This window comes from Podarcis filfolensis, assembly GCF_964270895.1.
Source record: "Podarcis filfolensis genome assembly, chromosome: Z".
NCBI lineage: Eukaryota > Metazoa > Chordata > Lepidosauria > Squamata > Lacertidae > Podarcis > Podarcis filfolensis.
This window is the reverse complement of record NC_139617.1, coordinates 31,403,285-31,415,743: the sequence shown is the minus strand read 5'-3', so window position 1 is coordinate 31,415,743 and position 12,459 is coordinate 31,403,285. Positions and strand designations below refer to the sequence as shown.

The following is a 12,459-nucleotide window of genomic DNA, read 5'->3' as shown; positions in this document are numbered from 1 at the left end:
AAAACTTTGTCTCCCGTGAGGAGAATCAGGCAACATGACTATCAGTGGCTATGAGCCACAATGGCTACCTTCTCCCTCCAGTGTCAGAGACCAGTTGCTGGGGAGCACATATGAGCAGAGTGCAGCTGCTCTGCTCAGGTCCTGTGCAGGGGCTTCTCATTGGGGCATCTGGTTGGCAACTGTCAGAACATGATGCTGGACTATATGGGCTCGCTTTTGCTTGATCCAGCTACAGCAGGGCTCTTCTTGGGAAAGAAGGCAGCAGTGTCAAAATGGGGCTTCTTGAACAGGCGAGGAAGGGAGCAATTCATCCACACAGGCTGGTTAGCATTCCCTGCTCCCCCACCACTTGTCCCCCATCCCACCCCCTTCTGTTGTCAGACGCTGACCCAGCAGCCCGGGATAAAGCAGAAGTGGCAGGGTTGGGAGGGCTCTGTGAGACTCCACCCCTCTCCCATTATCTGCATCTCTTACTTTTAGGAACCATCATAGCTGGCTGCTGTTCTCTCTCCCTTCACCCTGCTTATTATTAGTATTATTGGGGTTTTCCAAATGTGATTTCTACCAATAACAGGGATCAAAAGGGCGTTTGGCATTTCTCAGAAGCTACCAGTCAATCATTAACCAAATGTGGTTTCCTCCCTCCCTCCCTCCTAGATAACCTTTTCTCCCCCACAAGAAGACCAGCAGACACGGACCTCCTGGCAGCCCCAGCAGCAGAAGAGAGACTAAGAAGACGACAGCCGACGACAGCCTCTCACCGAAGGCCAGGCAGGCACAGAAAAGGCAGCTCCCAGCAAGAGAGTGAGAGGAAATGGTTTCTGTGGGCCTCCAGCTGGTGGGCTATGCCCTGGGGCTCTTGGGCTTGCTGTGTGCCTTTGTGGCCACCCTGCTGCCCAGCTGGAGGACCAGCTCCTACATCGGCTCCAGCATCGTCACAGCGGTCGGCTTCTCCAAAGGCCTCTGGATGGAGTGCGCCACTTACAGCACAGGCATCACCCAGTGTGACGTCTACAGCTCGCTGCTCAACCTGCCCACTGACATCCAGGCAGCCCAGGCGATGATGTCCTCCTCCATCGCTGTCTCCTTGCTGGCCTCCATCATCTGCGTGGTGGGGATGAGGTGCACCATCTTCTCGCAAGGCTCCCCGGCCAAGGACAAGGTGGCGGTGGCAGGTGGGGTAGCCTTTGTCCTCGGGGGGCTCCTCTGCTTCATCCCTGTGGTGTGGAACATCCACGTGGTGCTCCGTGACTTCTACAACCCCATCGTTCCTGACAGCATGAAGTTTGAGCTTGGGGAGTCCCTGTACCTGGGTGTCCTCTCCTCCCTGGTGTCTCTCATTGGGGGCTTCATCCTCTGCGCTTCCTGCCCACCCCGAGACCCACATGCTGCCTATTACAGCCCTTACCGTTCTCGAACCATGGTGGGCAGGAGCCCACCAGTGCCAGCTACCTCTCCAAAGGCTAAAAGCGAGTTCAACGCTTATAACCTGACAGGCTACGTCTAAGGGTGCTGGGGTGCTGCACACCTTCCTGGGAGCCCCTGGGCAAGGATCCTGTTGCCCGCTTGGATGGACCGGCCAGGTAAGGAGGCAGGCAGTTGGGCTCATCTTTCCCACCCTTGCTGTTCTTCCCTGGACACAGCTTCTTCCTTAAGGACCTATTTCCTCCCAAACTCACCAGAGGCACTTCTCATGGGTGCAGCTTGCAAACGGTAGCTGCAGCCTCTTTGAGGAACTCAGAGCTGAATCTTCTTTGGGAAAAGCCTCTCTGCACCCTGAAGAACCAAGCAAGGTGTCCATAGTCCACATCTCTGAAGCATCAAGTTGCTGGTGCTGAACATGGAGCAGATGAGGACATGGCTACGGCACCTGCCAAAAACTCAGTGGCCATCTCCCAAATGTATGCGGATCTGTGGGGTCTTGGATGCCCCCGCAGAGGACACTGTACCTGAGGGATACCTAGGGAACTTGGAAAGTTGTGGGGGAGGGAAATGTTGTGCCTCTTGGGACCTGCATGGCTGCTGGCTTCAGGAACCAGGGGAAGTTCACCGGGAACTAATGATGGCGCAACAGAAAACCAAATACCAGGTCACACAGTGTATGGGGCTGAGGCTGCCTCAGATGGGCCCTTGCACTGCTTAGCAGCTGTTCTCCGACACATATCACAGCCCATCGTGGCCAGACCAGGCTGCCCATGAAGTGGGAAGAATGTCTCCCTTGTTGGAATATTTTGAAGAGGACCACAGCGTGCTCATAGCAAGATCTCATGATGTCCATTTGGGCTTCTGCCTTTGAAGAGCTGTGCCTCTCATCCGCGGGTGGGTGGGTGGGTGGGTGCAGCATGGCTTTGGCAGAGGGGCTGGCTTCACAATAAAGAACCTGACAGGAGAGAGACTGGCTGATTGGGTGCTTCTGATTTGGGGCAGCAAAAGTGCCAGTCCTTGTGGTTGGGCCAGAGAGCCCTGGTCTGTGGGCTTCAAAGAAGCATCAGTGTCAAGACAGGCAGCACTGAATCAATGGGGCAAGAGGAGGGAGCAAAAACCAGGACACGAAGGGGGGCCCAGGGGGGACTTGAGGCTTTGGGTGGTGGCAGGGAGGGGTAGAGTTCAGAACTGAACACACACACACATTCAGGGCCCAATTTGATAGGGAGGTGCATGAAAACCAGGCCTCCTGGGACCTCCTGGAATCTCCCAAGGAAGAGCACGGGTGCAAGGCTAGCCAGCTGCTCAGAGCTCATAGGTGCCAATTTGAACAAAATATTGGAGGAGGGCAAGCCAGGAAAAGAGGGCAGTGGCTGGCTGGGGGGGGGGAGGTGGCTGCCAAAGAAGGGAGGGAGGGAGGCATCAATTTGCAGAAAATACTGAGGGGCAGTGTCCCTAAATATTTTATTGGGGAGCCAAATGGACCAGGGCCCCATGGCGTTGGCACCTATGCCAGAGCTCATTGCATTCCACCCCTACCCCTGCCACCTGGGACAGGGAATGTTGAACTCTTAGTACATCAAACTTAGTACTGCCTACACTGACTGGCAGAGGTGTTCCTGGAGTCCTTTGCTTCCTTGACAAAGAGGGGTATCGGTGCCCCCCATCGGGGGGGGGGGACCTTTACCACAGTAGCCACATTAGAAATTACTACAGTTTAGGTGGCCCAAGTACTTGAAAATCTGGCAAGCCTTGTAGACTGGCACACAAGCAGAGTCCTTTGCTAACTGAACTATTTTGGGGTGCAGTTTATTTTCTGAAAGCAAGTTTTCCAGTGTGCATCAGTCCAAAATACTTGCAAAGTAACAACCCGCCCCTGTGCACCTCGACCTATATATTGGGCAAGGCTCGCAAAGCGTTGCATCAGCAATGCCAACGACGCAATCCTCTGCAAGCCTACTCAGAAAGAAGCCCCATGGAGTTCAATAGGGTTTACTCTCAGATCTCCCAGCAGGATAGACTCATATCCTGAAAGCACTTTCTCTCCTCTCCTGCCAATTGTTGCAGGATCTCTCCCAGTCAATCTCCAACGGTGATTTTTGGGTCTGCATTCCCCCCCACACACACACACCAGTTGCCAGTTTTGCCAGCCTCTAGCTTATGCCTCTGGCATTTAGTAACAAGCCTTGCCAAGGTCTAGAGCAGCAGAGAAAATCATCAGTAAACTTAACGGTGGTCAGACTTGTCAAGAAGTGCAGCGGATGGTGCATGCGCCATACACTCAACGCACACAGCTTCCCCCCAGAGAATTCTAGGAACTGTGGTTTGTTCAGGGTGCTGGGAATTGCAGCACTGAGCAGTACATCACAGTTCCCTGAATTCTTTGGGGGAAAGCCATGTGCTTTGAATGTATGATATGCTTTAGAAATGAACTGCTAATTGGCAAACTGTCAAATGTTGCATTGCGCTGGTATTATCTGTTGGGGCTACTAGTATTCTACTTAAATTCGTTGCTTTCTATGAACCCTTGTGCACACTGGCTGCAAAAGGAAGCAGGCGGGGGGCGGGTGGTTTGCAGCAATTGCCTGGCACTGCCACGAACTGTGTGACCCCTCTATGCCAGGCAGCCAGCCACTTCCCAAAGCCTCTCCCTTCCAGGCTTCCTAATGACACACAGGAGTCGGCTGATTTCAAAGATTCCCAACCATAAAATAACATAAGAAGGTGAGGGGGCATGAAGTTCACTGCCATGACTCCCGCACCAACCTTGATAACAGTCAAAGCTGCCTCCGGAATGCCCCAGATAATACGATCTGAAGAGAAACCAGAGTATCGGAATGCCCCAGATAATAGGGGCATAACAGAGTAAACAGAGACCAAGGTGCTTGAATCCCACTGGGGCAGAGGGTGAGGCCCTGCCCCAATACATAGACCTATGCAAGACAATGCATAGACCCTCTGCTGCTCCCGGAAGAGGCAAGAGGGGAGACAGCTTGAAAGTGGTTGTTGGTGGGTCACTTGCTGCCCTTGACCTCTTCCTATCTCCTAACACTAGGACTGGTTGGCCTCCAGGGAAGCTGAGTGCTGGAAGATGCAGGACAGAGAAAAGAAAGTCCTTCTTCGTTAACCTATGGAACTGCCTCCCACAGGAGGCAGTGAGGGTCATCAGTATGGATGGCTTTAAAATAAGGTTACCAGACATCCCCGTTTCCTGGGGACAGTCCCCGGATTTACAAATCAGTCCCCATACAAAATCCATTGAAGTTGAAAAGTGTTCCCAGATTCATTGAAAAAATCTGGTAACCTTACTTTAAGAGGATGGGACAAGTAATGCTTCTGAATTCCAGTTGCTGGAAACCACAGGAGGGGAGAGGGCTCCTGTGCTCCAATGGGCCATTGGCCTGATCCAGCAGGCTCTTCTTACGTTCTTATGTTCATTGCTTGTGTTTCAGTCTCACACGAAAGAGTGTGATGGGACTAAGGTGCCCCCCCCATGAGTTCCATGGCCAAGCAGGGACTTGAAAGCTGGCTCCAGGGGACTTTGTAGCCCATGTTTCCTGAAGCAGAGACAGCAGTGGCCAAGATGATCCCTTAGGGAGTGTAAGGCATGGAAGACATCCCTCCTCTGTCTCCCTTACAACAAAGGGCCACCCCTGCCATCAGGCAGTTTGAAGTGGCAGGTGCTGATGGGAATTGAGCAGGTGCAGCTGCAGGTGCCACCCTGCCTGACCTTCACCCTGAGCACTGGCCTGCTGCCTTCAGGTGCTGTATGGAAAAGGCTGCCCCGTGGCTTGTGCTGAGGTCAGATTCCTTTGCAGGCAGAAGTGGGAAGGGAGCTGCCTTCTCCTGAGTCAGACCAACAGGCCACGTAACTCACAGTGGCCTGAAATAACAGGCAGCAGGGGTTCACGCTTGCCACGAAGCTACAGCCCTTTCTGACTTTCTGAGAAAGCAGAAAATATGATCCTCTAGATTATCCTCAGGGTCCCTTACAACTATGATTCTATGTAAATATTGCAGCCAGTGGGAAGGTCCCCCACATGCCGCAGCATCACTGGTGCTCTGGAGGTTTCACCATTCCTCTGCAATGATGGGAACGGGCTCTTGTGTGACAAGTCCTGGGCACCAGTCAGGATCACTCCGAGCCTGAGCAGAAGGCAAAAAACAAGCACAGGGAAAGACTGGGTGGACTCCTTGGAACCAGGCTGACAACAGAGTCCAAGAAGGCCCCGGTCACTTCCTGAGAGTGTCTCTCTGGGAGGGAAAGGGCTGTTCTCTGGCCCACCATCACCCCCCACTTCACTTTGGGCAATAGGCAGCATCAGCCCATAAGAGTGTTTTGGCTGGAGTCCCTGGAGCCAAATATTAGCCATGCCAGAAGGGAACAGGATGGTGCTGAGAGAGGGGCTGTGATCAATGAGCTGGAAGGGCAGAAACATCTCATAAGAGGTGGGGTGGGTGGAAGGAAGGGGGCAGATCAGCAGCAGCAAAAGCTACCTGGCGACATTCACCCACCTGGGCTGCTAAGAATAACCTTTTAGATCTCTCTCTCTCTTGATCTCTCTCTCTCTCTGCTCTGCTCTGCTCTGCTCTGCTCTCCTTCCCTGCTCTCCCTTCCATCAAGGAACTTTGCACTAGGCTGGCCTGGAGTGTCTGGAATGGGGGTCATTGTCTGGGATTGCAGGAACATTTGAGGAACCAGGAGAATCCCAAAGTGGCACACAAGACAAGTTAAACATCTCTCTTCTGGGTCTTCTACACGTTCCGCTCCAAGCAAGGAGCAGAGTCCAAGCAGCTGCTGCCTAGGGTGGCTCCAACTACGTTGCCACTGTTCAAGGGAACACAACCAAAGGATCCCTGAGTGTGAGGGGGCACCTTCTCTTCCCCTCCCCAGCAACAGGAAGGGCAAAAGCCAACACAGCTCTGCTTTGATCCCTGAGCTTTGATCCCTGAGCCCCATTATAAACAAATACGTTTTTATCTGGGAAATCAGACGTCATTAAGTGTCATTAAATGAGCAGTGATGCCTCCGATCAGAAACGAGTAGCAGGCCCTTATCTTTAGTTGAGACAACCCCTTCTCTCTCTGGAGGAGGAGGAAGAGGAACACACATGGGCCATGCTGAACACCCACTTGGGCTGGGCTACATCAGCCCCGCCAGTTGTGGGGAACAGGGGCTGTGCCTCTCTGGAAGACAAGGCCCTTTGGGGGCACTCCAGCCCCCATCAGCCAGCATGGTCAAGGAGGGTGGGAGTTGTCGGCTTGACCTACGGAGTGTCCACAAAGCTTTCAGTTTAATTCCAGGAGTTCAGACTGTGTGCAACTCTGCCCTTAGCAGAGCTGGGCCGAGCAGCACAAAGTTGGGGGTTCCCTGGAAGCCACATGTCTCAGGGCTAGGGGGGCATCTCTGTGGCCTGCTACCTGAGCACCCTGTAATTGCATCTCACTCCGGGAAGGCAACACCAGCCCTTCCTCTGCCTACAAACCCTGCTGAACGCCGGGTTCAAATTGCTTTGTTTCTTCTTACTGCAACACAATAACCCTCCAGATGTTGCAGCAGCAGAAGAAGCAAGCATCCTCACTCCCTTGGTCAAGCTGGCTGCTGTTCCTCCACAGAAAGGCAAGAACCAGACCCTGCCATGATGTGGAAGAAGCAGTAATGGTGGGTAGTGTGAGAGTTTGGGTAGCAGTGGGGTGGAGATGTGGGGAGCGGGGAGAGAGAGAACCTCGTGTAAGGCACAATTGAAAACCACGCACACATTTTCACCTGAAAAGCTCTTGCAGCCAATGTGGGCATAGGGTGTCACCCAGTGGAGAGACCCAAGTACTGCAGCTCCCCAAAAGCTGGAACACGAAGATGCTGTTTTTATCAGGGAGCTCCTAGCAAAACGCTCCCCCACCCCACCCCGCTTTCAGCTACTGGAGGCTGTTCATAAAGCATATTTCACACCTCCGTTTGCCTTTATTTCTCTCCGCCAAGAATTTGTTAAAAGGGCTGGTCCAGGTGAGGGCAATGGGAGATGCATTTGGTACCAATTTGCCTATTTTCGCTGGTGGGCACCATGGGGGCCTGCTTACCTGCAGGCAGAAGTGGGGCAGAAGAGACAGAAGAGGTAAGGCCCACAAAGAGCAACAGTAGAGACAAAAGTGCACAGAACAGCACAAGGTGGTCCAGGTGGGCAGCTTTAACGGGAGCTGGGCAAACACAGCTTCCACACAGACTCCCAAGCTTCAGGGGGCCTGGGCAGCAGCAAAGGAGGAAACTTCACCATCTTTGATAGTGGGTGGGTGTTTGTTGTGCTTAGAATTTGGTGACTGGGTATGAGTTGACAGGAGGACAAAGAGTGAGTAGCATCGGAGCAGAGAAGCCGCCTTCCTTCTTCTCTTCCCTCTGAACTTCCCTGCTCTCACATCAGAGTTTCTGGGGCACTTCCAGGCTTGACCCTGGAAGGCTGTGATCTCCTGCACACCCTGGTACAATTCCTGACCATACAGCCTCCTCGAGCCTCTTTGCTCAGCTCACCTGAACAAGAGAGAAGGCGGCTTTGAGCTCCCCCAGGGAAAGGACTTGACAGTTATGCTAGATAGACGGTTGAAAAGCCGCTCCCGTGCCCCTGGTCATGTGTAAGCCCTGGGCCTGGAGACATGGGTGCACCAAGGAAACAGGCTCACGCATTAACTTACCCTTGGAAACCTGGCCTTTTCCTTCTACTCTGTGCAAGAGTTCAGCAGAGGACGCCAGAGTCACGGGTGGCAGCTGTAATTAAAGCAGACAGCCCTGCAATCCCTTAATCCAAATGCTTGCCATTCCCCTCTCCAAGGCGAAGAAGAAAGTTTAAGGGCTGGAGTTAAAAAAGGAAAGTAGAGGAAGTGCCCTCAAACTCCTGCTTTAATCAGATTTTCAGCTAAGCTCTTCTCACTGCCGCCCCCTGTCCCCGGAGGGGGGGACTTCTGTCCAATGCCAAGGGCAGAGTAGATGCCTACGCTCCTCCTTCTCAGAAGCAGGGGGGGGGCGGGGGAGGTGCCAAGCCCACCAAGCCATCAGGACTGCCTTTGCCAGTGTCATCTGCCCACTGGGCTCCTGGGCAAATCAAGATCATAGGCTCAGCAGAGGAGGCCTGGCAAGAGCAGGGATCTTCACAACGATGTGCTTGCTGCAGTCTTGTGGAAAGGGAGGAGGCTGAGCTGAAGAGCATGGGGGCACTTGGCCCAGGGGTTGTGGGCAATTGGCAATCAACCCCTCCCATGGCTCCACTAGCAAAGACACCCCTATGGCTTCGCTGCCTGCCCCCTGGCTCTGCCAATGAATGACACACTGGAGTAAGAGGGCTTGATCCAGCAGGGGCAAATCATTGTCATCATCAGCCTTCTGCATCTGCACTCCCGACAGTCCAAGTGACACCACTGCCCTCTGGCAACCAGCCCTCCTGCCAACCTAGCTGCAGAGAGATGGGGATGCCCTGGCGATCTCCTGCAACTTCCTGAACTCCAAGGCTCAGAGGAGGTCTGTGTGTTGAATGTTGCCACCCTTCCCTTGAGAGCAATCTCAGTGGTCCTGGGAAAGGGCCTATGTAGCTCAGGGGCAGAACACCTGCTTTGCATGCAAAAGGTCCCAGGTTTAGCCCTGGCAGCATCTCCAGGCAGGGCTGAGAATACCACCTGCCTGAAATCCTCATGGGCTATTGTCCATAATCAGGGGAGGAGACCTATGAAGCAAGTTGGACCAATGGCAAGGTTACAGCAAAGCTCCCTGCTATGTTCCAAGTTCCAGCATAAGCAAGCTATTCCATGCCATGTGTGGTTGCTTAAAACAGGCTCCAGAAAGAGGTGTTTACTCATTTGCATGGAATCTCTTCCAGAAGCTGAGCTACAAACAACGAGTCCTCTGTATCCTGCACTTCTGAGTTTACTTTTTAACCCTCAGGAAGGACCATGCCAGAACAGCTTCCACTCTTGATTTTCTCCCTCCCTCCCTCTTTGGGATCATGCCTAGTGAACAAGGGCAGCCAGGTTTATTTTTACAATTCTGATGTGTTCCTCTTTAAACACGGGCACTGTACCAGCATTGCACACCCAGGAAGTGATGCCACAATCGGGGTGTATAAATAAAAGGGTCACATTGCAAGGAAGCATGAAAACAAGCTTTCAGACTGGAAACAGAACATTTATTTATTTTCTTATTTATTTATTCACACATACCCCACCTTTTTCCCTGACAGGGACTCACCTTTTTCCCTGACAGGGCTTACAGATAAAAATAAGAAAGCTAAAAATGTGGGGGAGGGGAATAATTAAAAAAACAATTAGACATCTATATAATTAAAACTGAATGTATACACATAAAAATCTATTAAAACCATGAAAATAATTCATTAAAACAGAATTGTGGTAGATTGATATACATGCTGGAAGAGTGCCCAAACCTCTTGTACTGGCAATATGCCCAGAGTCTTTATCAGAGTAAGTTAACAGGTAGAAGTACGGGAATGAGCATGGAATATAAAAAGAAAAGAAAAGAAACACGCAGAATCTTTCACTATCAAGCATATTCAAAGGGATTCATGTTTCTTCTTTAAGTCATCAAGTTTTTAGCCACCCACAGATGTAATTGTTGGGATAAATGTTTTTGCTTTCGACTCCCAGGGATGAGCCATCAATTTAACATCAGTAGCACAGAAACAAATATTCCACTCTCGTTACAGCTTTAGGCTGCACAAGCATCTTTCTCCACTTCCTTTGCACTTGATACAGCTCCCTGCAAAACAGACATTCTGCAAGTACAAAGCTGCACTAAGTTTCATACACAATGCACACAAACAGAGCACTTCATGCACATTAAATGTATATCTTTCACAGGCTGGCCATCTGTGATGGATTTTCCCTGTGATTCCTGCAGGGGGTTGGCCTGGATGACCTTTGGTGGTACCTTCCAATTTTATGATTCTAAGTCACATTGCCATCCACAGTGAGTTTTAAACACAGTGAGAGGGATGCCCTTGTCATCCCTCTCACTTTGTTTACAATACAGTATTTCCTTAGTCATGCTTCTCCAGTGACAGAAGCGTGGACCAGGACACTGCTACATAAATCAGCCAGGAAAGAAAACATGCAACCTCAGGACTGTAGAGCTGCAGTGTCAGGAATCTCATCATTGCTGGTCTATGACTGTAATAAACTGATTGATTGATTGAACCTCATCACTGGGCTTGTAGCTCCTTGTAAAGGGCAAATCTGCACATGAAGTTAATTGCATACAGTACTTGCAACTAAGGTGTCTCAGATTAAAAACGTAAATAAGAGGTGCTGGGGGAGGGGCTTTTGGACTGGGTGCAGTGGAGGGAAGGGTGAAGTAGGTGCTGTGTCCAGGAATAGCCTCAGGAGATCAATTTTCTTTGGGGCAGCAGCAGGAGGAGAAATGATTTAGCCCCTCCTGGGTTGTGGTCCTGATTGACCCTCTACCCATTATACAGTGGTATCTCTGGTTGCAAACGGGATCCGTTCCGGAGGTCCATTCGCAACATGAAAAGAGTGCAACCGTAGTGGCGCGTCTGCGCACGCACGGGTTGCGATTTGCCACTTCTGTGCATGCGTGTGATGTCATTTTGTGCTTCTGCGCATGCGCCAGTGGCAAAACCCGGAAGTAACCCTTTCCAGTACTTCCGGGTTGCTGCGGGACGTAACCTGAAAGAACGTAACATGAAGCAGACGTAATATGAGGTATGACTGTATTTGCTATTTAAAACTTAAAGGCACACTAGTCAGCTTTATTTGGCAGTGGTTGCTGGTCGAAGGGGCACACACACACACACACACACACCCTTACCATGATGTCTAGGAGCTATTAAAAAGAGTTCCTCTCCTCCATATATTTTCCCAATGCTCTTTTCAAGCCATCCAAGTTAGCGGCCATCATTGCCTCCTATAGAAGCAAGTTTCGCAGTTTGACACCGCATTGCATAAATAAGTCCTTCCTTTGATCTGTCCTGAATCTTCCAACATTCCATTTCATTGGATGTCCCCAAATTCCAGTGTTAAGAAACAGGGAGAAATGTTTTTTCTGTCGACTTTCTCCTGGAAAAACATCCAAATGGGAAAACACCATGGCTCATTCTGCAGCCATAGCTGGGATGGGGTGGGGTGTCTAGCCAGGGTTTCTGCCCTGGGTGAAGCCTCCAGAAGGGCACCATGGAGGCTCTCAGCCTCAGAGGGATAGCTAGGGGGGCAGAGGGGGTGCCACACCGCAGGAGTGGGCACTTACCACAGGGCCTGGCCTGCCACGAGCCACACAAACTAATATGTGAGAAAGAAATTATGGAGGGACGATGGAGGGGCGGGAAGCTGAGGAAGAGAATCAGCTGAACTAGATGATCCTTGGGATCCCTTCCACAATTCTATGATTCTGTGATCCCTTCAGAACTTTGAATGTGTTTTAAATAGCTAAGGCTGAGTTATTTTACAGATACAGTGGTACCTCAGGTACAGACACTTCAGGTTACAGACACTTCAGGTTACAGACTCCGCTAACCCAGAAATAGTACCTCGGGTTAAGAACTTTCTTCAGGATGAGAACAGAAATCGTGGGGTGGCAGCGCGGCGGCAGCAGGAGGCCCCATTAGCTAAAGTGGTGCTTCAGGTTAAGAACAGATCAATGGAACGAATTAAGTTCTTAATCCGAGGTACCACTGTAATACATTATCTACACACAGAAAAGTAATTAAAAGCCTGACCACAGATAGACAATTGCTGCACATGGAAGTTCTACTTTTGACAATTTGCTTTTACTGGAAGGGATGCACATTTCCCCTTTGGTCATACAGTCATAATACTTCTTAGGATTCCTTTGTATTCAAATTATATATTGCCTGCTTTTTATGCCCTTTATGAATAAATGTGTTGGGGGGGTGTTCATTTGTTTGTTTGTATGTATGTGTATGTACGCAACCACGCATCCGGGGAGGGGTGGGGTGCCAAACTGGGTCTTTGACCTGGGTGACAGAAAGCATAGTTTCGACCCTGCCCTGTCCCGCCCTGCCC

General features: G+C 51.1%; 1 protein-coding gene across 1 annotated transcript; it reads left to right on the top strand.

Annotated features, from left to right (window-relative positions):
* The first annotated feature begins 657 nt into the window (after positions 1-657).
* Positions 658-2,395, top strand: CLDN2 (claudin 2). The gene has a single exon (XM_083596615.1). It carries the CDS (start codon positions 815-817, stop codon positions 1,505-1,507), a length of 693 nt encoding a protein of 230 aa, XP_083452741.1. The 5' UTR covers positions 658-814; the 3' UTR covers positions 1,508-2,395.
* Positions 2,396-12,459: the final 10,064 nt, after the last annotated feature.

Excerpts from the sequence above, each read along its gene's own strand:
- CLDN2 (XM_083596615.1), top strand. The coding sequence starts at position 815 with ATGGTTTCTGTGGGCCTCCAGCTGGTGGGCTATGCCCTGGGGCTCTTG.